The following is a 27,045-nucleotide window of genomic DNA, read 5'->3' on the forward strand; positions in this document are numbered from 1 at the left end:
GCGATTTCTGAGCGCATAGCCAGGAGTAACCCCTGAGCATCACTGGATGTGGCCCAAACAAACAAACAAAAAGTGTGAGGAAGAAAGCAAAGTCAAGAGAAAGTTCAGGGTTTGGGGCTTACAGTGTTGCACTTATGGAAGCTGTGGGTGCCCGTATGCAGGTTGAGGCAACCTGTGAGTACCACAATCTCTCACAGAGTTGTGTCCTTGTGTGGGGTATCAGTGACTGTCCTGCAGTTTCTCAGGGTAATCTCAGATTCTTCTCCCAGGTTGATGCTCAGCATTCTCTCAAGTGGGATTTCTGGGCAGCAGAAGCTGAAGAGAAATCAGATCTGTGAATGGTCTTTAGCCATGGTCAGGGAGGTAGGGGTGGATGATCCCAAAAGCTCCCCTTGTACAGAAAGGTGGTCGGGCAAACATAGGAGGCAGGTACACAAGACAGAGGATCCCCTAGAGAAGGCAGGTGCTGAGCATTGCCTTCTAAAGAAGACAGGTCTTCAGGAAGGACTGGGGGCTGCATTGGATCCATTCATTCTGTTACTAGCCAGGAGTAAAGTGCAAAGGTATGTGAGTAGGTTATGTTTCCTCTTGGACACGGGCATCTACCTTCCTGTCAAGGCGATGTGCTAGTCTCTGTAGCTAACTCAATCGCTCTGTTCTATTTCTCACTTTCAGATTTCCCTACTCTACTGCTCTAAACCAGAGTCCAAGGAGACACCTGATTGTTCTCTTGAAGAGCCATGGGTACTGCATGGCAGAAAAGCGAATTCATTTTATCTGTCTGTGTCTTCTTGCTGAGAGTCTGCATGGCCACAGAAATCCCCCTTTCAGGTACAGCAGTGGTATTCTTCTTTCTCGGGTACAGTGAGCATACATCTTGTCCTACTTGTCCTCAGCTCCTCAGTAAGTGGTGGGGTTCTAGAGGTCCTCATTCTGCTGTTCTTTAGCAGGTTGGCACCTGCATCCATCTCAGAGTGAGGTTGGTAGGATATTAATGAACATTATCAGAGCCTAAGATTCACCTGAACTGTTGTATTCTGTTGCATGATGGCAAGGACAAAATGCATGTATGAATGCTGAAGAGTATGGCTATGTGTCCCTGATTGGCCAGATTCTGGAGAAATTTATCATGTTAAGGATATAGTCATTCAAGCACCCAAAGCTTCCCTTCCCTGACAAATTATTGTAAAAACTTTACAACTTTAGTAAATTTAAGGATGAATAATGTTCTTATAAACAAGTGGCTGATGAGTTCTTAGCTGGTGTCTTAGGGACTGTCACTATTGTGCACCATCACTGTGCTGATTCTTGTAAGAATAGGTCACTAGTCAGACTTTGTAAGAAGTTAAAGGCTGCCTATTGAGTTTAGGATGTTGCTCTGTGGTACAGCACATGCCTATGTATGGATTTCATCCCTAGCATTGCAAGTACTGTGAGACCCACTCCTTAGCCCCCTCACCCCAGCATTGCAGTGTGACCCCTATAAAAATTTCTGTCCTATGTAGAAATAGTAACCAGAAACAAGAAAAAATTCAGGAAAGATATGAATGATTCCTCAGGTTATTAAAATGCTTATAAATCCCTGAGGATAAAGACTTTCCTTGGACTAATGACCCCAAGTTATCAAAACTCAGTTATCTAATCCATTAGACTAATGAGATGACTGAGATTTGGCATTGGAAATGACACTGCACAGTAATTCCTGGCTGGCTCTTGGTGCTAGATGTTATTAGGGGACCCTGAGTCACCAGGCTACATGCTGGAGTGGACTCACATCACAGGCCTCATGAGGAGAAGAGACCTTCAGTGTCAAATGTCCTGATCTGTGCTTCTGAAGAAACTATCCTGGCCAGATGCTGTCCCCTCACAGACTAGCCACACTGAGACCATCTCCCACACAGCCACACATTTGCCAGAAACATTGCACAAGAATTTTCTTGTCTTTGTTCTGGCAACTGAGCATGACCCATTTCCCTCCATGTGGACATTCTTTTCATTCTATAGGGCCAGCTTGGAGCCCCACTCCATTCATTCTGGTTATGGCCCCATTTCTCTTATAAAGTTCTAATGCCTAAATGCCTAAATTAGTGGGAAGCTGGGACCAAATGAGCTTGTCAATTCAAGGTCCACAACTGGCAGGAGAAGTTGTCAAATAAAGTCTTAGTAGCTATCTATACATTAGAATTGCAGGAAACATGTATTCTTCACCATGAACTTGATAGCTGCCCAACATTCAAGCCCCTTCTGTTTAGGTGAGTGATGATGTTAACATATGTGAATTTTTAAATAATGCAATGAAATTTGGCCAAAAATTAAAAATCTATTCTCTATGAATCAGCATTTTTCCCAAGTGATCACTGATGATATTATAAAAGCATTGTTGATGAATAAAAATCTATGAGTAAGGAGCCAGAGCGATAGCACAGCAGTAGGGTATTTGCCTTGCACACAGCAGATCCAGGATGGACCTGGTTTGATCTCCGGCATCCCATATGGTCCCCCTAGCCAGGAGCAATTTCTGAATGCATAGCCAGGAGTAACCCCTGAGCATCACCAATGCTGTCCTCCCTCCACCCCTATTCCCAGCATACATCCCATATACCCCTCCTTTACTCCCCAGGCTGCTAGTATAAGTAGTCCCCTTTGTGTCTAGCTTGTTGTAGATTTTGTATCGATATTAGTGTTCAAGACAGGCTTTCTATATCCCTCACTCACTGACATTGTTGTGATAGTTCTCAGCATAGTTATTGCTCTACCTGCACTCACCACTCTTTGAACCAGTCCTTCCGGCCTCCATCTCTGGGAATTATTTTAATGTCTTTTATTTTTCTTAAAATCCATAGATGAGTGTGTTCTTATTATTTTTAATTATAGGTGTTACTTGTGTATGTGATAGGATTATTTAGATGAATTTATGGAGATATTTTCCACTTTTTGTTATAACACATTGCCTTTTTAAAGGCATAGTGCACAAGAAAAATGCTCATTGGGCTTTCTTATAATTTTATTTTGTTTATTTTAACACTGATTTACAAGGTTATTTATAATACAGTTTTTAGGCAGTTAATATTCCAATACCAATCCTATAACCATGAGACTTTCCCTAATTTTTCACATCATCAGTTTGGTCATTGTCCCTAATTTCCCACCCAATCCATATGCCTGCTTACTAAGCAGTCACAAAAAATTTAATTCATATTACTGTTACAATGAAATAGCACATGAAATTATTAAAACAGATGAATAAAGGATAATTTGAGATAGTTGTTATACCTCATAATAATGCTACTAAAGTCATTGTCTGAGGATTTACTGAACTGATTGACCCTTCTGTGTTATTGCTCATTGAGCATGATGGACAATTTTATCATCAAATTTGCAGTGCTTCTACTGTACTGTCAGTATTGTAAAATTTGAAGGTGTTGCTCAGCTGCATATGTGGCCATGTGCTCCAGGAGCTGTGGATCTGGGATAATTTTGTAATTTGGTGGCTTGATGACATTCGGTAGTAGAGTAAGAAAGAAGCCTCAGGCTCCAAAACAGAATCTGGAAAGATATGGGGCTGGAAGCAAATGCTGACACAGGATATGATCCACAGAGTGAAAGAGGGGTAAAATGGGTTCAGAAATTCTAACATACAAGCCAGGAATTTAAACACAAAAGCCTTCTGTTTCTAGGAGTCAAGTAGCTTCATGAAGAAAGACCCAAGAATGCTTTCAGCTTTTCCAAGATCCATGCATTCTATTAGCAAGAACCAGACCACACCCTAGGGTGGAGAACAAATACTAAGTGGAACCTAGTAATCTAACACCAGATAACACTCTGGGGTGGAGAATGAATACTGAATAGGGTAGGACCTAATTAATCCAGCATTTCCCCTTAATTTACTTTATAGAAAAAAAAACAAAGTAATTCACATCCATGGTTCTAAGAAATGGAAGAATGCCTCTAACTAAAAGATAAAGGGATGGCAATATTTTGCTTAGGCATAGCAAAAGTTAGAAAAATGAAAAAAAAAATACCCAACAACTTTTGGCCTAAAAACAGGGTGTCTACCCACTAAGCATTCTGCCTACCAACAATAGGCTCCAGGCTCACTAATTTGTTGAACCCTAAGGAAATGTTCTTCTCAATCATGGTTTTTTGCTGTTAGTATTTGGTGATATTGGTGTTAGTACATATCCTATGTCAAAGTCAGGATGTCCTGAGGCATCTCTGGGTTTCATCTTACTGTTATGTAGCAAGGCAGGAAAATCTGCCTTCAAAGCAAGTCATTGTTGATTTCTAAGTCAAAGTCAGGTTAGTGTGTTAGTCTACCTGGGGCAAGTATGTACAAAGGAAGTTCCAGTCATTCCTAGATGACCCCCAATTTCCCTAATAAGTTGCCATTGTGGGGGAGCAGGTCCATTCCATATGCTCTAAAGAGCTGTGGTAGAAGGGATGGGTAAGAATCTTACAGATCTGCTTTCTGATTCAGTTTCTGATTGGGCCTATTTTTTTTTTTTTTTTTTTGGTTTTTGGGTCACACTTGGCCATGTTCAGGGGTTACTCCTGGCTCTGTGCTCAGAGATCGCTCCTGGCAGGCTCAAGGGACCATATTGTATGCCGGGATTCGAACCACCAACCTTCAGCATGCAAGGCTTTATCTCCATGCTATCTCTCCGGCCCCCTGACTGAGCCATTTTAACATCATTTTTGGAATTTGATTAACTTATAATCTGGTGAAGCAACAAGAGGCTCCACTGGTTTAGTGCCAGTAGAAGGTGGCAGAACACCAACTTCAGGGTTTTTGGCTTGACCACATGTGATCACTGGATATGTCTTTCTAATTTTTGGCTTTACAGGTCTTTTAGAAACATTAGGAAACTCTCAGAAACTTTTAATGTGAAGTTAAAGTATTAAGCACACATTTTTCACATCTCATGATACATATGAACTAAAAAAAAAAAAAAAAAGGAAAACAACTACTAGAGCCATCAATGTATAAATTACTGCATCAGTATGTATTATCTTAACTGTTGGAAGAAAGAAGGAAGCAATTTGTGTGAGGAAAAGCCTGGTCCTTTAGCCAAAAACCAAGCCATTGTCACAACTTTGAACCAAATAGACACAGGGTTAAATACTCTGGTGAGTCATATCTACTTAAGAAAACACAGAATTAACATCTCACCAGTCATTGACGGACTCACTGCTTTGGGCTTCATTTGACAAGGAAGCTTCAGCATCCAAAACCAGGAGTTGGAGAGATGTGGCTCTGGAAGCTGATGCAGAAAATAGTCTTACAGTGAAAGTGGAGTATTAACAGGTTCAGGAATTCCAACGTACAAGCCAGGAATTCTAATACACAAGCTCCTAAGAGGCAGGTAGCTTAGTAGAGGAAGACCAGCAAATGCCTTCAGCTTTCCTGAGACCCAGGCTTTTTATTAGTAAGAACCAGACTACACCTTGAGGTGGATAACAAATACTGAGTAAGGTAGAACCCAGTAATCCAACACCAGATAACACCCTGGGTGGAGAATGAATACTGAGTAGGGTAGGACCCAGTTAATCCAACAGTAAACTCTGTAGTTTCTATGCTGGAGGATATTGGATGTGGATGTGAGATGTTGATCCTTCCAGCCTGGAGAAGAGTTGGCCTCCCCCATCCCAAAGAGACTTGAGAGTTCTCAGCCCAGAGACCACTCTACTTGGAATGACTTAATTCCTGTGCTGTTTGAAGATTATTCTTGGAGCTATATTGTTTCTATGCTGGAAGTTGTTGGGTATGAGTGGGGCTCTCACCTATATTTTAATGATTATGATGAAATATTGAAGCCCACAAAATCAAAGAACAATGTACGCAAATTCTGGTGGATATTTCCATTACTTGGAAAGAAAAAAAGGAAAATCAATCTTATTTTCTAAGATAAGTACTAAAGTATTTATTTTATAACAATAGGAAGAAATAATATCAAGCAATTCATTGTAATGTCTTGGAAAACTATAAAGAAAAATGTAAAAAGGTCAAATGATGAACTAAGTAAAATATGCATATGTCACTGCAGATTGGATGCCAGAAATTTAGAAAGTATTTAAAATTGCTAGGATTTTTTTTCATCTGGTGTATGACAATCAGGAAATTTTGGTTGAAGTACATAACCCCTGCAGTGTCAATGTTTTGGATCTAACTCCTTTGGTGGAGAGGCAGCTAGTCCCTTTGTGACCTTCCTTCTCTGTGGGAGCTTTAAATATTCAGGATGGGAACCATATTTTGTGTTTCTGCTACAGTTAAGTCAATGGAGCTATAATTTTTAAATATTTGTCTTAATTTTCAGTTCAACAGGTTCCAACAATCACAAAACAGCCAAAAGATCAAGTTGCCTTTCCTTTTGATGAATATTTTCAAATTGAATGTGAAGCTAAAGGAAACCCCAAACCGATGTGAGTGACCCACTAACAACAACATTGTCTAAATCTATATAGCATCTAAGTTCTTTTCACTCAAACCAATAAGCTTATTGCATGATGACATATATACACGATTGAGGTAAGGATTTCCAAATGAATGTAGCTGTCTGAGAAAATAAAGCTGGCATTTTTTAAAAATTTGTGATCTGCAAGAGGAAATAATCTCCCCTAGGAAATCAAATCTTGTTCTAAATTGCTAGATTAGGATATGGCAGTGTGGAGACCTACCTCCCAACATCTTGCTTTGGAACAACAGAGCCTACATGTGCTCAAAGGGCATCTCATATAGACTGTGGCTGCACTTCTTTAAAGATGATACATAACTTATTCAGTGAGCAGAGGATGCTCACATGCTGACATGCTTTAAGTTAGTACAGAAATTTTTTGTTTTATCTGTCTATATGGAACCTTATTGACTAAAGTCACACTAATGATAAAAAATGCTTCATCCTAGGTGACAGAATTATTGAACACAAGGCCCCAAGCACTATCTGAGTCTTAGAAGAAAAGTGTAGTTTGACGGATGGGAATAAAAAAGCTTTGGAGTGTATTCCAAATGCTCTTTTGGGTTTGTTTTTAGACCACATCCAGAAATGCTCAAGGCTTTCTCACAGCTTTCTCTCAGGAATCATTCTTGGTGGTGCTTGGGGTACCAGGGATGGAACTCAGATCAGCTGCATGCAAGAAAAGAGCCTTTCCCTCTGTAATATCACCTTGGCCCCTGTGCTACACCATTTATTAATTACCGTTACTATTTCATATTCAATACAACATAATTGTCTATTAAAAATTGATTATTTTAATTGTGACTCATGTGGTAGAGTGCCTTTACTACCATGTGTGATATCCTGGATTTAGTTCCTGGTCCCACATCAATAAGGTCCCCTGAGCACCACCAGGTATTTTCTCAGCTGCAATGAAAAATATAACAGAAATATCTGTTATTGAATTATTATTAAATTCAACATATTGTCATTTTTTAATTCAAATAGAATAATTCAAGTGGCATAGGTAAATTTGGTTAGAGTATGACAAATAGATGAAAATCTAGTAAATCCTTGTGATTTTGTAATTAGAATTAATCAAATTATGTGTTGATGCTGGAAGTCTTTATATGACAGTTTATATATTTATATATAGGATGACATATATATGTGACATAGTAATTGATGTGACAGTCATTACATCTATGTAATGCATAGAAAAGTAAAAAAAGAAAAATCAGTACCAGAACTCTGATAGGGCAGAGCTGTGTGTGATCTCAAGATCTGTTAGTCCCTGCAGATTATAATGTTCTCCATGAAAAAAGTGGGCCAGAGGAAAGTCTTCATTCAGTAGACACTGAAATCCCAGCCAACACTGTGACATTTAGAAGAATAGTTTTTGTGTGTGCTTCTGAAAGCGAAAGTACAAGGCCCACAGTATAATATGTGTATGTGTGTGTGTATGTGTGTGTGTGTGTGTGTGTGTGTGTGTGTGTGTGTTTGGCAGGGGTGTGCAAGTCAGTGACCCCTGATAGCAGTATCCTTTCCCGAGGCCCTATCCTGGTCATGAAAATGAGAAGTTCTAGTGCAAGCCTGAGGCTCATGATCATGTATGCAGATGGGTTAATGAAGTCCCCCTGGGCAAAAATATCCCTCCATATGCCAGCAGAGCAGCAGAGACAGTGCTAGCTCTGGCATAGTCTTCCCAGGCTGCAAGTCTCTTCTGTTGGCACATTGCAACTTTCATCCAAAGAACATAGTCCCGAGTGGAATGTGTGGCTTATTTCCAACACAGATGCCAGACTGTTACCAGGCTGGCCATGAAAGGAGGAACACAAATGGCTAAAAATGGAGCCACCAGATCTGACTTCCCACAACTAGCATGATTGCCCATACTGTAAGTGGTGATCATAACTAGTGCCAGCTTTGTGCTAGGTGCTCACAGCCTCAATGGGCTTTTTTTTTTTTTTTTTTTTTTTTTATCATTTTCAATCCTTAGAGTCTGCATCCCTGCCAGCTGGGAGCTTTTTAAGCTGCACTTCCTCTTTCGTCTATGGAACGTTGTCATCTAGGCTGCCAGTACTTGCCTCAGTCCCAGGTGCAGAAAGGCACACATGCTCCCAATTTGGAGGGTGAGCTCCTGGAAAGCAGTGCCAGCATAGGTTGTTCTAGGAGCTTCTTGGCTTACTCCTTGTATCTCCCCAGCCTCACTTGGCAGAGGAGGGTGAGAGGACCCTCAAGAGTCCAAGATAATGAGACTCATCCAATCCTCAGTTTTGATCTCTATGACCATTTTCCCTCCCAGGTCTGAGGACTGTGTCTCAGGGAACTAGTGACTCAGGAAGCTGGAAACTTTCATTGGACTTTTACATGCTGTATTTTATTTCTACTGAATATGCTTGAAGTTTTACCTTGTGTTTGTGCATTTCTCATGAATGCTCTCAAATGAAGAAGCACAGCTTGGTTTGGGGGTCACCAAGATCTCTTGTGCCCTACAGATTCACTTGGACTCGAAATGGCAAACCTTTCAACCTCTCCTCAGAACCTCGTATCATTCTGTCCAATGGCTCAGGGACTTTCAGGATCCCCAATGAAGGCCACATCACACACTTCCAGGGAAGATACCGCTGCTTTGCTTCTAACACACTGGGAGTCGCTATGTCAGAAGAGATACAATTTATTGTTCCAAGTAAGTACAGCCTCGAGGGTTCTTTATCCTTGAAAGTGCAAAGTCAAGCAATGGAAATATGAATTTAATCTGTCTATGCATTCCTCAGTGTTTATTGCTGGGAAAAAAAAGCTTTTCAGGGTCTTGGCACAAAGAAGTGAATACTTAAAAGCTGTAGGATTTTGCTATGTGTCTGCCAACTCCTAATAACACAGAACAAAAGAGCATCTGGTTGATTTGTGTCATAGAATGAAGATGAGAAGTGTCAATAGTTCAGTTTTGCCACAGAGATGAACACCAGGTTGGTCCCTGACCTGGCAGTTCTCTGTGGGGACAAAGGATACCTAGGGTGCCTGAAGGGACCAACTGCTGAAGACACAGCATGGTGTGTATCTCCTTTTCCAGAGATAGGGCTAGGGCTTGGCAGAAGCAACAGCCTGTTCTCTTGCTTTGTTAGAAACCAGAGACTTCTTTGTCAAAAAGAAATCACAGAGCCTGGTGATCAGTATTTGTCCACGGAAGGAGGTGCTGATGAGTGAGCATTGGTTCTTGTTAGGTGCAGTATGGACTCTGGATTGAAAGGTCCAGTAATGCTGACCTGGAAACGCTGGGCATATCACTAGAGGATATTGGAATCTGAATGTCAGTAGTTTGTGTCTTACTGTCTGGCTGTTAGTGCAATTTTACAAGAACAAGTGAGGGTGTTGGGCTTCTCAGTAAAAATGTTGGGCAGAGGCTGAGAACAGGGGGCCGGAGAGATAGCATGGGGGTAGGACGTTTGCATGCAGAAGGACGGTGGTTTGAATCCCGGCATCCCATATGGTCCCCTGAGCCTGCCAGGAGCAATTTCTGAGCATGGAGCCAGGAGTGACCCCTGAGCACTGCCAGGTGTGACCCAAAAACCAAAAAAAAAAAAAAAAAAAGAGCTGAGAACAGCCCAGGCTCCACTTATAGACAAGTGTCTGTTCCTTATGAAACATGCCACCATGAGAGTAAGCATAACTAAGATCAGGAAAGATAGACACAAGGGGCCAAGGGCAGAGTCCAGCACCACCACTGTAAGTCAGAATGGTAAAGGTTCCTGGCATTGTGGGGGCAGGCGTTGGCACACCACAAACCATCTGTTCACATACAGTGGCCAGGTTGGGCCTTTCGGTGCAGAATAAATGGGAAGACCTACCTTGGATTCAGTAACAGGACTTAGAATCTGAACTCGAAATTGGGGCAGAAAAGCTAGTCCAGGGATTGGCATTGGCCTTACATGCAGCAAACTTTGGGGTGACCCTCAGCATTGCTCAGGGTCCCCTGAGCAGCACCAGGAGTGATAAGCACAGAGCCTGGAGGAGCCCTGAGCAACTCTGGGTTAACTACATGCAAGACAAGCGCCTTACTATGAACTGTGTCTCCAGCACTGAATTCTGCATCAGACTGTATCACAGTGGAAATAGTGATTGATAATCATGGCATTATATAGTTTATATACATGCATAGTATATATGTATATAACTATACATTGTACCAAATATATGATATTATATAACTATAACATATAATTATAATACTTATACATGCATATATACATGATCATAAAATATATTTTATCCTAGAGCTGCAATTATGAAACTATGATATAAGATTTTTTATCATTTTAGACATTAGAGTGATACTATATTTTATATTATAAAATAATGTCTATATATTAAAAACATTTTATATAGTTAACTAACATTAAGGCCAGAAATTTGAGAGAAGAGCGGGGATGGTAAGAGACCCACTCACCTTGGATATCAACCTGAATTCTTGCTGAATCCATCCTAGTCTACTGAATTCATGATATGTAGTTCAGGCACCTCTTCATTGGGCAGTCTGGGTCTCTCTAGTACCTACAGGCTGGAAGACAGGAGTGATGGGAGATGCTACCTGGGGACTGCCACCCATGGGAAGAAGGGGGGGGGGAGGGAACAGGGCTTTCTACTCGAGAAGAACCCATTGCTCTGGCATTTCAAGGGTTAGAGCTGGAACTTCTGGTGGTCTTCTCACAGCCCTTTGTTCCTGCTGGAGCTCCTCTCTGGAGGGGTATCTGGCCTTCTCTAGGTCTGTGCTGGTTCCAACTATAGAGTCTTATTAAATCTCAGTTTTATGTCCACCAAATGGCCTTAACCATAATGCTTTGAGCTGCTTTATGGCTAGTGACAGTAACTTATTCAAACCCCATCTTGGTTTTATTGCATTTCCCAAGAGCTCATTGTTAGCCCCTGACACACACTGTTCCCCTGCCTGCCTTAGAAGGCCCTCTGCTGTGCTTGAACAGTTTTCTGCAACTCCTCAGGGTGGCTTTCTGCACTAATGCACCCCACCTCTGATGTGGAGTTAGGGCACAGGTGGCCAGTGCAAGTCCTGGGGCTGTATGGATTTCTTGTTCAGATCCCATCCAACCCAACACACAGGGTGCAGTTCTGTTTTGGGTTGTAATTAAGGTCATGGGTTTGTTTACTGGCATCCTTCAGAGAATGCAAAGCATTCAGTAAAATGGGCTGAGCTGTGCTTCCTCCTTCTTCATGAATCCATCTTAGGCTCATGGACTAAAAGGCAATGATGCTTTCTCTGCTCCTAAGTGGATTAATGGGGAGCTCAATAGGAAATGGGAATTAATTAAAGATCTTTACAGACAAAAGTTGGAAGGGCTGGGGAGGAGAGGGTAGCCTGGAGCTCAGTAGCAGGCATTCATGGTCCTGACATCCTGTCAGCTCTGTGCCAAGCACATTCAAGTGCAGGAGACTCACTCAGATGCTCACCAGGCCCTTCCAGTAAACAGACAGAGTTGATGCCAGAGAGAAATTCCCTCCATTAAGGGCAGGGGAGCAGGATTTCTCCCCCTGTACATCTTTGTATTTCCTCTGCCCCTTCTCCAGGCCTGTTCTGGAAAACTTTTTTTGGGGGGGGGTTTGGGATTTTTGGGGCCACACCTGGTGATGCTCAGGGGTTACTCCTGGCTATGCGTTCAGAAATTGCTCCTAGCTTGGGGGACCATATGGGATGTGGGGGGATCGAACCATGGTCTCTCCTAGGTTAGCCGCTTGCAAGGCAAACACCCTACTGCTTGTGCCAGCGCTCCAGCTCCATTTTGATAATTGCATAGAATTACACAACTTGTTCCAGGAAAGTCAGCTGGGAAGTCAGCAAGGGGAGAATCTGTATCCCTGTGTTGCTAAATAGCAGGAGCCAGAGGGAGTGATTTTTTTCAGGCCCAACTGGCCTTACTATAGTTGATTTAGCTTGTTTGAACTCTGGATTGCTGAAGACCCTACTTCTTAAATGTGGAAGCAGGGTCAGGTGCCATGGTATAAGTGAGGGATCAGAGTCTGCTCAGCAGGTATATGGGATATCAAAGCATGGCTCCAGTTCTTCATGGGACCCCAAGATGAGCCTGAGACTCTCATGCTTCTGTGTAAGCTGCCTGAGCAGGGGCTACAAATTTTGAGGTCCGAGGAATGGAGTCTGGCTTCTAGATCTTGAGTACCAGAGAAGGTTCACTTAGTTTCCTGTGGTGGCAGTGGGTTTAAAATGTCTCTATATGGAGGCTACAAGTGAACTGAGTTTTATAAGCCCTCATTATATGATGCCTTCTTTTTGCTCCTCCAATGAAGTCTACAGGCCAGTAACCCCGTAACTCAGACTGGTAGTTTCCTGCCCCTCGGAGTCTAGGCTGGGCCATTAGACCCAGTATGGGGGGCAGCCAAGGACGTGGCTCCAGAAACTCAGTAGCTGAAGGTTTCAGGACCTGACAAGTCCTCTTTACCCTCAGGAGACCTAATTCAGCAGCACTTTTTCTGGTCTGGAGTTTGGAGTTTCCATGTTTGACTCTAAGTGAGGGATTTTTTTTTTTTTCCCTACTGCCTGGACCATGTCAGGATATACAGTCAGCAGCATCCACCAGTGGCACTGGGCAAGGGCATGGTCTGGAGGATGCATGTTCTGAGGGCCATACTTCAGACAGCTGCTATGGCTTTTGGTCATTCAGGAGGTATTGGAGGGCCTGGGGATCCAAGGAAGCCTCATTTTATCTTCAGGACATCAGCACCTCCCATAGTGCTGTTGTTCCTCCAGAAAAAAATGACGGTTTATGATTCACTTTAAACAGTGTCTTGATTCTCCACACGGAACAATGTGCTTGCCTTTCTACCAGAGAAACACAATTAGCACGTGCTGTAACCTGGAGTATTTATAAATGAAGCCATTTTCTTACTTAAAGCAGCAACAAGTCTGCTGTGGAGATTCAGTCCTCACATTCATCTGAGGATGTTGAAATACTTGCGCAAGTCAATCAGACCCAAAGCTTCAGAGGGTTGGGAGTGGGGGGTGAGGTGAGAACCAGACCAACCTAACAGGATTTAAGGAGTGCTGCCTTTCCTTTCCTTTTCTTTTTTCTTTCTTTTCCTTCCTTCCTTCCTTCCTTCCTTCCTTCCTTCCTTCCTTCCTTCCTTCCTTCCTTCCTTCCTTCCTTCCTTCCTTCCTTCCTTCCTTCCTTCCTTCCTTCCTTCCTTCCTTCCTTCCTTCCTTCCTTCCTTCCTTCCTTCCTTCCTTCCTTCCTTCCTTCCTTCCTTCCTTCCTTCCTTCCTTCCTTCCTTCCTTCCTTCCTTTCCTTTCCTTTCCTTTCCTTTTCTTTTCTTTTTGCTTTTTGTGCCACACCTGGTGACACTCAGGAGTTACTTCTAACTAGGCACTGAGAAATTGCTCCTGGCTTCAAGAGGACCATATGGGACGCTGGGGGATCGAATCGCAGTCTGTCCGATGCTAGCCTGGGCAAGGCAGATGCCTTACCACTTGCACCACTGCTCTGGCCCCATTGGTGCTGTCTTTTCTCAGGGATAATTCTGCCCTGTGTGCAGAGAGAAGCTTTATCTTTGCTAGGAAGCTGTGGCAAAATTTGTGGCATAGATTTAGATAGACCTAGATATTTTATTATATATTGTTTTGGGTAAACACCCAGCAGTGCCAGGGTTTACTCCTGGCTCTGTGCTTGGGGATTATTCTGATGGTTCTTGAATGTTGGGAATTAAAACAAAGTCTGCTTTGTGCAAGGCAAGTGCCCCACCAGCTATAATATCTCTCCAGCCCCAGTATATGTAAAGTGAGTAATAGTAGTAGCAGCATCAGCAACAGCAGCAGCAGTAGTATGTAATACTTTGCCAGCTAGTTGAGTTATATGTCTACTTGCAGAATTATATAACCTGGATTCTCTGCATGCAGGATAATGGTCTTCCACTGTTTTGGTTTTCTCAGAAAGGCTTGATGGGATTTAGTTTTTTGCTTGCAGGACCCTTCTCTCTCAGTTGGGAAGTTACATATTGCTGAGCACTGAGCTCACAAGGTCTATTGTTTCACTCTTTGAGCCATATCTTTGGCTCTCCACTAGGGTGGCTATGTATGGAGTTGGGAAGCTCAGACTTTTCCTCTAAAACTTGTATGTTCTTTCTGCTTTCTCATGTGCTTCCTTTCTCTGAGAGCATAAATAGATTAGAAAATTATCTGGTGATACTGCTTCCTTCCATCAGCCAACTCTGGACTTGCCTAGAGCAAGTCACATTAAGCACAAAGCTTGAGCTTTAAAGCTTTGGTAACTACAGTATAAACTAGTTTTGATAGTGATTGCTTTCTGCATGCAGAAGATAGACCTTTTACAGAGCAAAGATAGATTTTTCTGACAACCCAGAAATCTCACCTGGGTAACCTCAGCAGTGGGGCTGAACCAACCAAGTCAGCTTTGCTGATTCTGAATGGAAAGTCATGATTCCACATTATGGCAGTGTGAAAATGGGGGGACCCTACTGTGCCACCCTGACAGGTCCAGAAATGACCTTTTCCTGCTCTGTTAACCTGGAAAGGCCATGGGTCTTAGACAGAAGTTGCTTCTTGTAAGTAGTTGGTGCACCTTTAGGAAGTCAATACTTCCTTCAGAACCTCATAACTGGGGGTAATGTTCAAGTCTCTTTCTCTGAAAAGCAGTGCTCAGACTGTGAAATTGGACCCTAGAACTTAGTGGAGATAAAGCATTGAGATGAGGGGCCTCTCTCCAATAAATTACCCCAAGTCCTTCCTGCCCACTTGGCTAATTGAAATCTGCCCCATTAATGTTTAGACCAATTACAGTGTAAAGACTTTTTACGTTTTCACTTTGGATTTCAGTGGACATTGATCTCTGCTCTCCATAGCTGCTCCTACAGAATTTGGAAGGGCTGGTGTCAGGACAGTGTGGGGTTTAGACTTTGGTGGGGACAGAGTCTGGACTTGGGTAGGGGCAAGGTTTAGATGGGTTCTGGCCTCTCAGAGACCCCGAGGATGGCCTGCTGGTGCTACATTAAGGTCTTCTATCTGCTGGGATTTTATAATTTATTTTTAATTTATTTATTATAATTTATGTTATTTAATTTATTTCTTACTTAATACAGTTTAAGTGACAAAATTACAATAGTGTGTAAGTTTCTGGTATTAATGTACCAAATTACTACCTTCCTGCCACTTAAATGCTCTTGGCTTCACCACTACCACTCATGCCTCCGTTCACTCTGGTCTGATAGCCCTTCCCTCTCTTCCCAACTCACTGGCAGTGATAGTTCTGATAACTCCCTCAGCACCAACATGTGCTCAGGACCCTCTGCTTATGTTTTCATGTTACTTCCCAGCCACCTATTAATTCTCAGCCATCCATTAATTTCACTCAGCTTCTGTCCCTGAAAGCTGGCACTCAGGTCCATAAGCCAGTGTCTCTGGCATGCAATAGTTGATATTGTTCATACCATTAGTTGGTTCCTCTTATCTGTGGAACAGATAAGTGATGCTATACTAATCCTTCTGCTCTGGCTTAGTTTTCTCACTTGGTGCCCTCCAATTCCATTTGGATTGCAATAAACTACCTGGCTTTACTTTTTATAGTGGCTACATAGTATCATATTATGTGGATACACCCCAGTTCTTTATTGTTTCATCTCTTGTTGGTCATTGGCTTGCTTCCATATCCTGGATATTGTACAAAGAGCTGCCTACCTGTTTCATTTCTTTTTGTTTGCTTATTTGTTTGTTTTGAGCTGGGTTAATGTTCTGAAAGAAAGAGTTGCTTAAAGAATTAGGCAATCATAACAGAGACTGACACCTGAAAGGAAATTGCCATGTTTGGAGGGAGAAGTATAGAGCCTTACCATTTGGTAAGCTGGACACCATTTGGTGAGCTGGAGCTGATGCCTCTGCAGAGTATATGCTATGGACTACTACTGTGGTCAGTTCTCTCATGCACAACCCAGCCTGCAGGTAACCTGGTAAAGCCCATAGGATGACCCCTGTTTCTTCTAGTTCCTGCTAGAGGGGAGAGCTGAGACCAAGGTTTATGGTGTGCAGAACTTAGCCATGATGCTCTGATCATTAAAAGAAGGTATGCAGGGGCCCGGAGAGATAGCACAGCGGTGTTTGCCTTGCAAGCAGCCGATCTAGGACCAAAGGTGGTTGGTTCGAATCCCGGTGTCCCATATAGTCCCCCGTGCCTGCCAGGAGCTATTTCTGAGCAGACAGCCAGGAGTAATCCCTGAGCACCGCCGGGTGTGACCCAAAAACCAAAAAAAAAAAAAAGAAGGTATGCAGATATAACCTGTGTTGATAAGTCAATTTGAAAATGATGCCACACCCTGATCTCTTATACCAGATGTTCCAAAGTTTCCCAAAGAGCAGCTGGAACCCCTGGAAGTTGAGGAGGGTGACCCAATTGTCCTTCAGTGTAGCCCTCCTAGTGGACTTCCACCCCTCCACATCTACTGGATGAACATTGGTGAGTAGTGCCTGGTATTACATGTTTTTTTTTTTATATTCTGTGGGAAATAGGAGACAACAGGGGCAGTCAGTTCAGGTCAGCACACTTAGCAAGCAGTCAGAAACCTTTGCCCTTCCACAGGCTCAAACCTTGCATGCAGCTGAGCTCCTGCTGACCAGCTAGGCCTCTTAGTTTGATATTGCCTGAAACAAATGACCCAGTGTAGACCTGAAGAGAATTGCTGTGTGTCTCCCCAATAATTCCTATCTTTGGGTTACACCTTTGTGGTTACTTGTGGGTGGAGGTCAAACCCCTTGTTGATGGTCTCCAAGTCTAAGAATGACTCCCAGAATGATAAATTGAATCCCATTCTTCCGTCCCCCCTTTTGGGGGAGACTTTGATAATAATATCCAACGTGAATAATCAACGAATGCAAAAGATTAGGGGACCAAAGGTTCAGCAAAGAAAGTCTTTTGTCAGTTGCAGCCAGCTCCAAAAAGCAAACCGAACAAGCAGTCAGTTCTGGCAAAAGAGCTCCCTATGCCTCCCCAACAAGCTATTTATTTGTTTCCTTAATCACCCCCACCTGGAAGATCCAGGTGGGATGACAGGCAAAAACAATATTACAACAAATACACAACAGTTACTGGTGCACTTTGTTTCCTTCTTGACCGCCACCCGCAGTGATTGGCCCAAAGACTGCATCTTTGGATTCAGTTTGCCAAGAAGGTGCATTGCCTCTTGATTGAAATCCCCACATCTTGGAAAGCCCCTTTGGGGTGGAAGCTTCAACCAGTTTTCCAGGGCCCCTGGAGAGGGTTTGCACAGAGCTGGAAGGAGTGGAGCATACCACACCCAAGGTCTGCAGGCAGCACTTAGGCATGAGAGAAGAAAGAGGACATTGGACCTAGATAGGAAGGGTGCAGTTGACTGCTATCTGAACTGGACCTGTACTTGACCAAGTGTTCACCATAAGCAGGAGGTGGAGTACCTAAAAGAACACAGGGGCAGAGGCCAGGCAGGGGCTCCAGTGCAACATCTCCCCAGGTTTCTGCTATCATTCGATGTGCCCGACTTCCCATTTGTCCCCTGATTTTTCTGTCTTAACTCTGTGTGTCCTACTGCCCAGGTATCCTCCAGGTCTCTGCTTTCTTACTGTGTGTGTCCACAGAGTTATCCTCTTGGGTTTCCATTCTTGCCCTGAGAGTTCCCTCTGCTCCCGTGGGAGCAGCAGAGGGAGAAGACCAGGGAGCCCTGCTTAGCACAACAGTTGACAGCTGGGCAGGAGAGCCTGAGGAAGAAAGGGGCCTCTAAGTCACTTTTCCTTCCAGAGCTGGAGCACATTCAACAAGACGAGAGAGTCTACATGAGTCAGCAGGGGGACCTGTACTTTGCCAACGTGGAGGAGCAAGACAGCCGCAATGACTATTGCTGCTTTGCTGCTTTCCCCAGGCTCAGGACCATCGTGCAGAAAATGCCCATGAAGCTCACGGTCAACAGCTGTGAGTGTTTAAAGAGATGAGGAGAGGTTTTCACCTTTTATGGGGGGACCAGTACAGGGTCTCACTTCATGTGGGGGACTAGTAGAGGGTTTCACCTCCTGTTGGGGATCCTGTAAAGTTTCTCATTTCTCATGAAGATGCAGTAAAAGTCATGTTTCCTGTGGTGGGACCCAGTAGAGGGTCTGAGCCTCCTGTGGGGACTAAATAGAGGGTATCAACTGCTGGTACAGTATCTTTCCTTCCCAGGAGATATTGTCTGCTTTATCCATTCAGGTTATACTGGCCAGAGGTTGACTCCTGGGTTCCTCTCAGTGGTGGTGGTTGTCCCTAAATTTGGGACACCAGTGGCCAGTGAAGGGACCAAGGGACCGAGGTCACACTGTGAAAGCATCTGCCACATGTCAGTTTTTAGCATTGATTGTTACTTTCCTCTTGAAGATTTTAAGATGGGTTTCCCTCACCACTAGCATTTACAGAAGATTATATGGGGATTCCATATGAGAACCCCAGTGTAAAGGGCCCCCAATCCTGCTGATGCCATGTCCTGTCCTTGACCCTGTAAAAACACCACAGGCCTGCACCCCACTGCTTCTTTCTCACACTCTCACATGGGTTTCAGGGGATGCCCACCCTCCTCACTCTGGTAACATCCTCTCTTTCTCCTGGTTTCATTCTTCATGCCCCAAAGCATGGTCATCTTGTTGGTATTTCCTGAGATAAAACCATGACGTCTCATTTTCATGGCTTCACATCTTCCATTGTGTTTGTGAGTTTCTCTTACATTTCTTTGTTTCAGTAAAGCATGCTAATGAGTCCAGTTCTTCCACAGAAGTGGGTTCCTGGGGTAAGTGGATAACATGGCGTGGAGTGGGTGTGTGTTCAGCTTTACCTTAATTAGCTCATTCTCATATCTGAATCTGAACTTGGCCTTTAGTACCTCCATGAGTTTATCAAAATACTGATATTCCAATAAAAGAAAATCCCTTTATGTAGAGTATCCTATTGACTCCCCTTCAGTCTTAAATATATTCAAAACAAATTGGGCGATTGAAGGCATATAAATATAATCAATTAACATGGAATAGTTGCCATTTACACATATAAACATATTTGTAAGTACAATACAAAACTGCACATTTTCTAATGAATTTGTTAATCTCCCAAAATGTTTGTCACTAAAGGTGGAATTTGAGTTTGTTGTTGGTAAGGAGAAAAAGAACAGGAAGGTACCAGGGAGGTGCAGAGTGGGTTGAAAAATGCTCTGCATTTTTCAGACTTCAGCCCTGGTGTACCATAGGTCCCCAGCATTGATCCAGGAATAGTCCCTTACATGGCCTAAAACCCATCTAGCACAGCAACAGAAATGAGAGAAGGAAAGGGAGGGAGGTGAAGAGCTAGTCAAAAAGAGGGTCCTAATGGTGTGCCCCATTTTGGGCTCCTCAGAATATTCATGTGCCAGTGTCCATATGCCTGGAAAGAATGAAGTGGGCAACATTTTCCAAACTCACTTGCCTAGGAGACCTTCTTATTTGTCAGGGTGACACCCAGATCTCCATTTTGTGAGAGGCCTACGTGAAACTGAGTGGTAGTGCAGGGTACTGTCTATGAACAGAACTGCAGAACACTATGGTTCAAGCCTGGTTTAAGACAATGCCCAATTCTAGGGCCTCCTGGGAACTTCAGCAGAAAAGAACTGATGTTCTTTTCCAGTGGACATACACTTGTGCATTGTTACGTCCCTACCTCATGTGAAGTTATTCCTCAGTCAGTTAGTGTATGTGTGTGTGTGTGTGTGTGTGTGTGTGTGTGTGTGTGTGTGAATGTGCTGCATGTGGAGTCCCTCTGTCTCTCCTCCCTGACTGCATTCTACCAGATGCTCACTTTCTAGAATTATTGGTAATGGGGCCAACTCCTGAGGGCAGGGTGAACCCTCTGAACCTGATAGCCATGCACACCTTAGAACACATGTGAGATGTGGTAGGGATAGTAGGTGTTTGAGAAGATCTGGTGGTAAGGACTGGAGCTCACTTGCTTGAAATGAATCTGAAAAAGGTGTTTCTGTGTTTTCCAGCCAACTCCATCAAGCAGAGAGGACCCAGGCTGCTGCTGCCCCCTGCCCCGAGTGGCAGCATGTCCTTTCTCACTGTCCTTAAAGGGGATCCCCTGGTGCTGGAGTGCTTCGCTGAAGGCCTGTGAGTCTCTGGGATCTGCTGAGAGTGGGGTCATACACTGGGGATTTTTTTTAGAAACAGGTATCCACCAATATCTGTCCTGATGTGTGATTCCAGGTGGTGGTCAGTGCTGTGGGGAGGAATGGGGTTACAGCCTCTGGCTACATTAGAGGTACCTCAGAGCCAGTGTTTGCTATCAAAGCCAATCACCTTGCCCACTTCTCCCCTTTATATACACCAAGGCCCCAGACTATGTACCCAAGGGTGAAGAAACTTGGGACTGTGCTCAACAGATCTTGTGTATGTTTTGGGGGGTGACAGGAAAGATGCAGTTCCAAGGATACCATAACCTCTTGGTCCTGCAGTTTTCTTTTTATCCAGTAAGACTCCTCCAGGAATTTTCCTGGAGCTTGTGGAGCTTTGCTTTGCTTTGCTTTGCCTGTGTAGCCTGGCATGTCCCTAGCTGGCCTGGTCTTGGCTGATGTGGTCTTGGCTGTTGTGACCCTCTCTAGTTTGGCTCTAGCTGACATGATCTTAGCCAACATCTTGGCTGACTGACCTTGGCCAGTGTGTCCCTGGCTGGTGTGGCTTTCACTGGTGTGACCAGAGTAGGTTGTTGCTCTCTTAGACACTGACAGTGTCTAAGGGTCAAAAGTGTGTTTGAGTATGAAAAATGTCTTTCTCTCTCTCAGAGTTTATGATTCAAATGGTGTGGGTTCTTCAAATGAACAAAACAAAACAAGAAATAAAAGGAACCATATGAAAAAGCATAGCTGCTGATTTTGTGGAACTAAAGATGTCTTCAGAGAAACTATCTGGTGATATTGGAGCTTCTCACCATTTGCTGTTCTCACCAGGGAGGGTAGTCAGGACTCATTTTGCAAGGGCTTGCAAATATCTCAGCATAAAGAGCAAGGGTAGCATTACTGAGCAGGATTCATGATGATTCCTACCTCGTGGAGGCTGGGTGCCAGTAGCCTGTTAGCTGGCAGCTGGCCACTGTGGCAGATGGTATAAGGATGCAGATTCTCAGGTGTGGGTAGATAGCTGGCAAAGTGGCCTCTGGGAGCCATGTTCATGCTCCAGCAACGACATAGCAGGGCTCAACATCTGTGATGGCTATGCCCATGGCCTGGTGGAAAAGCCCAACAGCTGTGCCGCATTCACAGGAATGAAATTGAGGGAAGTTGGGGACACAACAGACCATGGCCACTGATTCCTCTACTCTGAAGCCACTGAGTTGCTTGAGCTCAAAACCAGGGAGATGCAAGAGAAAGAGGGGGAGCACCCTGGAATATGTGATCTGAGGCCAGGCGGAGCTTACAGTGAATGTGGGTGGGTCTCATGGGCATTGCTATGTGCATAGGAAGGTCACAGAGCTTTGGGGATTCTAGGGAAAGTGGAAGATGATCACTAGTGGCCAGATCACTGGTAGGCCATAGTCAATAAAACCCAGCTTCTGGTCCAGGATGTAGTCCAGCAGGGTGTTGGAATGGCTATGGTCACCCCACAAAGGCCCTTGGTCTAGGCCATCAGAGTCTGGCTTTGATGTTGGGCTGGGCTTTTCTCTAATCCAAGTTTTCTCCCTCCTTTGAGTCATCTCTATTGGGAGGAGGTACTAATGGTAGTTCTCTACAGTCAGAAGGAGAAGGCAGTATTGTCTAGTTTGGTTTTGGCTTTTCTCCTTAGTTCTTATCTGTGGCTTCAACTTCTCAAGTAAGGAGGTGTAGCCTCTCCCTCTTTTGGCCTCCACTTCTGGGTCTCAATGACTGTTCAGACTCTCTCATTTTCTGACCAGACTTTTTGAGCAAGCCATGGTCAACACAAGTAGTTTATACCAGTGGCTTCATGGGTTGCCCATTCTCTGTTTCATGCACAAAGGAACACAGGGAAGAGTTGGCTTCTAGTCCCTTAAGCCACCCATGGGAGCCTCACTGGATGTTACATCATATTCCCCGTAGTCCAACTGCTCTCTGTCCTCTCCTGCCCAGACAGAATAAAGGTTCAGGCTGGCTGTAGTTACATCTGTGCTGATGAGCCAGGACAGGAAGGCTTAGTGGCACCTGTACACAGGTAGAGTGGAAACAGGCACTGCTTTTATTTTGGCAAAAGTTTCTTATCTATGTTTTGCTTTCTAGGCCAACCCCAAAAGTGGAATGGAGTAAAATGGGAGGTGATTTACCAAAGGGACGAGAAATGAAAGAAAATTATGGCAAGACATTGAAAATCGAGGACATCTCTTTCCGAGACAAAGGGACTTACCGATGCACAGCCAACAATGCCTTGGGTTCTGCTACACATGACTTTCATGTCACTGTGGAAGGTATCTAGGTAGAGGGAGGTGGGTAGGTATCTCTACTCTTGCTTAGAGGCAAGGAATGTGAGGATCTTCACCCAGCACTGCTGTGCTGTGGACAAGGCTGGCCTGTTTTCTGTAATCACAGGAAATTCCAAGTGTGCCAGCCAGTCATGGTCACCACTGCCCTCAGATGACCCTGCATGAATCGATGAGGCTATAGTAGCAGTGCCTACAGATGGCAGTCTAGAATATCACTATCATAGCGGTATGATTACAAGAGCTTCTGCTCACTTTCAGCTCCAGTTCCATTGCCATGTGGGTACTTAAAAATGAAGACCTTGTGCAAAGCAGGAAGTTTGTGTGTGTGTCTGCCCAACCTTTCAGATGCTAGTTCACAGATCCTTGGTGGGGCTCCATGAGTGTAGATGAGATGAATGATTCTGGAGGGTGTCAGGGATCAGATCCTAAAAAAATCTTGCCTGTATTTGGGCTGTGCTGCAGTCATGCAAGGGCGCTATGTGCTGGTGGGAATGGAAAATGGCCACTTATTGATGGGAAGGGTGGGACTGAGAACAGTCAACTGCTGCCACCAGGCCTTCTCTGGGAAGAAACACCACAGAGAAATGTCACAGTATATGCTTTGTGACAGAAAGGCCCTCAAGAACTACTGGAGACTCTTATTGAAGCAGAGGGCAAGTCTCATTTCTGTCCTGACAGTACTCTTTAGGAAATATAGATTACAGAAAAGCAAATACAGCTGTAAAACAATCCTTAATAGGTGGGCAAAATGAAACAACATTTTATATAAAAAAAAAGAACTTGAGACTGGAGAGGGTTCAGGCACAAGTCTTGAACCCTACTTACCCTGATTAGAATCCCATCATCAGATATGGTCCCCGAATACAGATCCAAGACTAGCTCCTGACCACAGCCAGGTGTGACTTATAAGCAAAAAAAAAAAAAAAAAAAAAAAAAAGCCAAAAAACAAATAAAACAAACAAACAAAAGCCTCCTCAGAAGTACATGTCTCCAGTAGTAATATCTTGTCCACTCTCATTCCCAGATCAGTGATTGGAGAGATCACGGGACAGTTTCAGGTGGCTGATCTCTTTTGCATATGTGAGGTCCACAGTAGTATCAATGGGATCATATCATGGACATGTAGCATACACATGCTCATGCACAGGTGCACATGTATGTTCCATATGCTCCTGAGCACACACAGCCCCATCATCTCACCGAATCCCTGTGTCAGCATGGCTGATGTGAGTCCCCTTTCCTGCAGAGCCCCCCCGCTGGACCAAGAAGCCACAGAGCGGCGTATACAGCAGGGGCAGCAGCGGAATCTTGCTGTGTGAGGCCGAGGGCGAGCCGAAGCCCACCATCACCTGGAAAGTGAATGGGGCCCCAATAGAAAGTGAGTACAGGGTGCAACCGAGTGAGGACCAGAGAGGTGTGGGATGCAGTGGGGGATACTCATTGAGACCTTGTGCAGGGCCATTTGCCCTGTGGGACCTGCCTCGGCCTGACCCATCAGTTTAGAGCACTGAGCATTTTCAGATGAGCTGTCTCAAGGGACCCTAGTCCTGGGTCCCAGCTTGGTGCTGTGTCCCCAGATCCAGAGAGCCTGGGATGTTCATGCATCCTCAAGTCCTAGTCTTATTAGGGGAGTCCCTGACTGTTCTCCATGGTCAAGGGCATTTCCAATATAGCCTGAGTGACACTGGGGCTGTGTCCAGGGATGCTGGAAGGCTATGGGCCAGGGATGGGACTCAGGGCCTCTCCTATGTCCTGCTTTTGCTATGAGAGGCCTGGAGGGTAGATCAGGGCTATAAGACAGTACCACATTTTGGGACCGGCTCTCTGAAGCAAGCACTGGTGTCTGACACCAGTGTGCCATGAGTCACAGGCCCCCTTAAGAACTTTTGTCATCAGTGAGACACAGTGGAATAGTTTCATCCAGACAGAGCAAGACCTCCCATTTGTGAAACTTTGATTCTGCTATTTGTACTATGACCAGATTTCCAAACACTGCTACAGGCTCCTAGAGGGGTGAGGGTCCACAGAAGAGATCAGCACAAGGGTATTTCAACCCACTTTTCAGTAAGCTGAGCTGCTCATCCTCAGTGAACCCCCAGGAGATGGAATCATAGGACAGGTTCCAGGCAGCTGGGTTGATGGATCAAAGGGCATTAGGAACCTTGAGACACATCCCCCTTCCCTGGGTCACATGGTGGAAGTCCCTCTAACTCAGGTCAGGTTCTGAGGCGCCCCTTATCTGGGTGACATGTTTAAGTTGCCTTTCCTCAAGTCAAACACGGGGACTAATCCAACAGGTCACACACTGGGACCCTACTTTACCAGGCCATACTGGGACCCCACAGTACTGTGGAAGGGAAGAGCGCAGCTTGTGTTTTATTGCCTGATTAGGGTCTGGTCTTGTAAGGTTAGATCTAGACTGGCAGTGCTGAGGTAGCTGATGGTATCGAATCGGGAGGTCTCTACAGGGAGATGAATGGGGACAGCCAGGGTGGATGCTTTGGACTCATGTTGGTCACTGAAGGGTGAGATGGGTGTTGTGAGGTGTTGGAGCGGGCAGAATAAGTAACGAGGGGTGGGATGGGTGCTGTAGGGTCATAATTGGTGCTACAGGGTGGGTGGACACTGTTTTTAGTAGTAGAAAAGGATTCATAGGTGTTTGGCATTTGAGCTCACCTGCTTTCATTATCATCATGAAGTTTAGATTCAGGTGTTGAGGATGAGTGAAAGTGATAAGTGAAAGACCCCTCCCTAAGCCCTTCAGGCTTCTGAAACTCAAGGCAGGAGATCTGTTGTCACTTTGCTGCACTTCAAAGTTGGGAATGTGAGTATGAGGCCACTGGTTCCCTCCACATGGCACTTCCACGCTCAGAGCCTAGCCAAAGGACCATCATGAGTTAATTCCCACTAAAAGCAGCTGTCCTACTTTAAGACCTCATGTTCATCCCATGGGTGTGCTTGGCCTATGAATGGGATATTAGCCATTCCCTACAATGACAGACTGAGTCATGGGAGATTGAAACTTCTGAAGGGCCCAGGGAGAAAATGCCATGGACAAGGCCAACAATTGTTGAGGAATTGCTTCAGTGATCATGGTTTATTCAAAACTGGGCTTGAAATATAAATATTGTGTGACATGTTTAATCCATACCATGTAAATATTTTATCACCTCCTTTCTGATGAAACCAATGTTCTTTAATCTCCTGTAGAAAATCCATTTCCCAGCGATGTCGTCTCCTCTGGAGAGATCAGCTTCACTGACCTGCAGCCCAACCACACAGCTGTGTATCAGTGTGAGGCCACCAATGAACATGGCACACTCCTGGCCAGTGCCAACATCGACGTCCTGGGTGAGCCCTGCAGCACAGTCTTTGGGCTCTCCTGCTCTGCACAGGAATGCAGATCTGGCCTCTTAGAATGGAAGTCAATGGGCATTCAGAGCTAAAGATCACCCTCTTCCAAATATATTCAGTTAGGATGCTTTTCTAACTCAAAATTGTGTTCTCACATAGCTAGCTGTTCTCCTTATCAATATCTGAGACTGCAGATATACTGTTTGTTGTGTTCAAGAGATAGGCATATTAGTACTGTATCCAAGAGTGCAGAAGACTTCTATGTCTAACCATATAGACAACATCATATCCACGGATATAGATATGTTGATTAGTATATCTGAGGATATAGATTTCTTTTTGGATTTTGGGCCACACCCGGTAGCACTCGGGTTACTCCTGGCTCTGTGCTCAAAAATCGCTCCTGGCAGTCGAGGGACCATATGGGATGCCGGGAACCAAACCTGGGTCCATCCTGGGTTGGCTGCATACAAGGCAAATGCCTTGCCGCCATGCTATTACTCCAGTCCAAGTTATATTACTAGCTTATATGAAGATATAGAAATATTATTATGTTATAGGATATAGATATACCAAATACCATATTCAGGGATGTTGACACATGTATCTTCATATCTGAGGAAGTAGATTATTTGTTAGCATATCTGTGGGGATAGGCTTTCTACATCTGAGGATGTAGATAATTTGATCACCATATCTGGGTTATAGACACTTTGTTTATCAGACCTGAGGATCTAGACTGTTGATTAGTGTATCTGAAAATGGAGACTGTTAATTATAAG

The 27,045-nt window shown here is 44.3% G+C and overlaps 1 protein-coding gene across 4 annotated transcripts in view; it reads left to right on the top strand.

Annotated features, from left to right (window-relative positions):
- The first annotated feature begins 676 nt into the window (after nucleotides 1–676).
- CHL1 (cell adhesion molecule L1 like) overlaps nucleotides 677–27,045 on the top strand; it is a 49,503-nt gene continuing 23,134 nt past the window's right edge. For 3 of the 4 annotated variants that reach the window (XM_049776812.1, XM_049776814.1, XM_049776815.1), the window contains exons 1-10: nucleotides 677–831; nucleotides 6,315–6,420; nucleotides 8,930–9,120; nucleotides 16,793–16,915; nucleotides 18,230–18,400; nucleotides 19,197–19,244; nucleotides 20,472–20,592; nucleotides 22,710–22,894; nucleotides 24,156–24,287; nucleotides 26,120–26,260. In XM_049776812.1, coding sequence (XP_049632769.1) covers nucleotides 741–831; nucleotides 6,315–6,420; nucleotides 8,930–9,120; nucleotides 16,793–16,915; nucleotides 18,230–18,400; nucleotides 19,197–19,244; nucleotides 20,472–20,592; nucleotides 22,710–22,894; nucleotides 24,156–24,287; nucleotides 26,120–26,260 — 1,309 coding nt within the window. In that variant the 5' untranslated portion in view covers nucleotides 677–740. The remainder of the gene's footprint in view (nucleotides 832–6,314; nucleotides 6,421–8,929; nucleotides 9,121–16,792; nucleotides 16,916–18,229; nucleotides 18,401–19,196; nucleotides 19,245–20,471; nucleotides 20,593–22,709; nucleotides 22,895–24,155; nucleotides 24,288–26,119; nucleotides 26,261–27,045) is intronic. The other variant, XM_049776813.1, reaches the window with a different exon arrangement.

Source organism: Suncus etruscus, chromosome 7, assembly GCF_024139225.1.
Source record: "Suncus etruscus isolate mSunEtr1 chromosome 7, mSunEtr1.pri.cur, whole genome shotgun sequence".
NCBI classification, from domain to species: Eukaryota; Metazoa; Chordata; class Mammalia; order Eulipotyphla; family Soricidae; genus Suncus; species Suncus etruscus.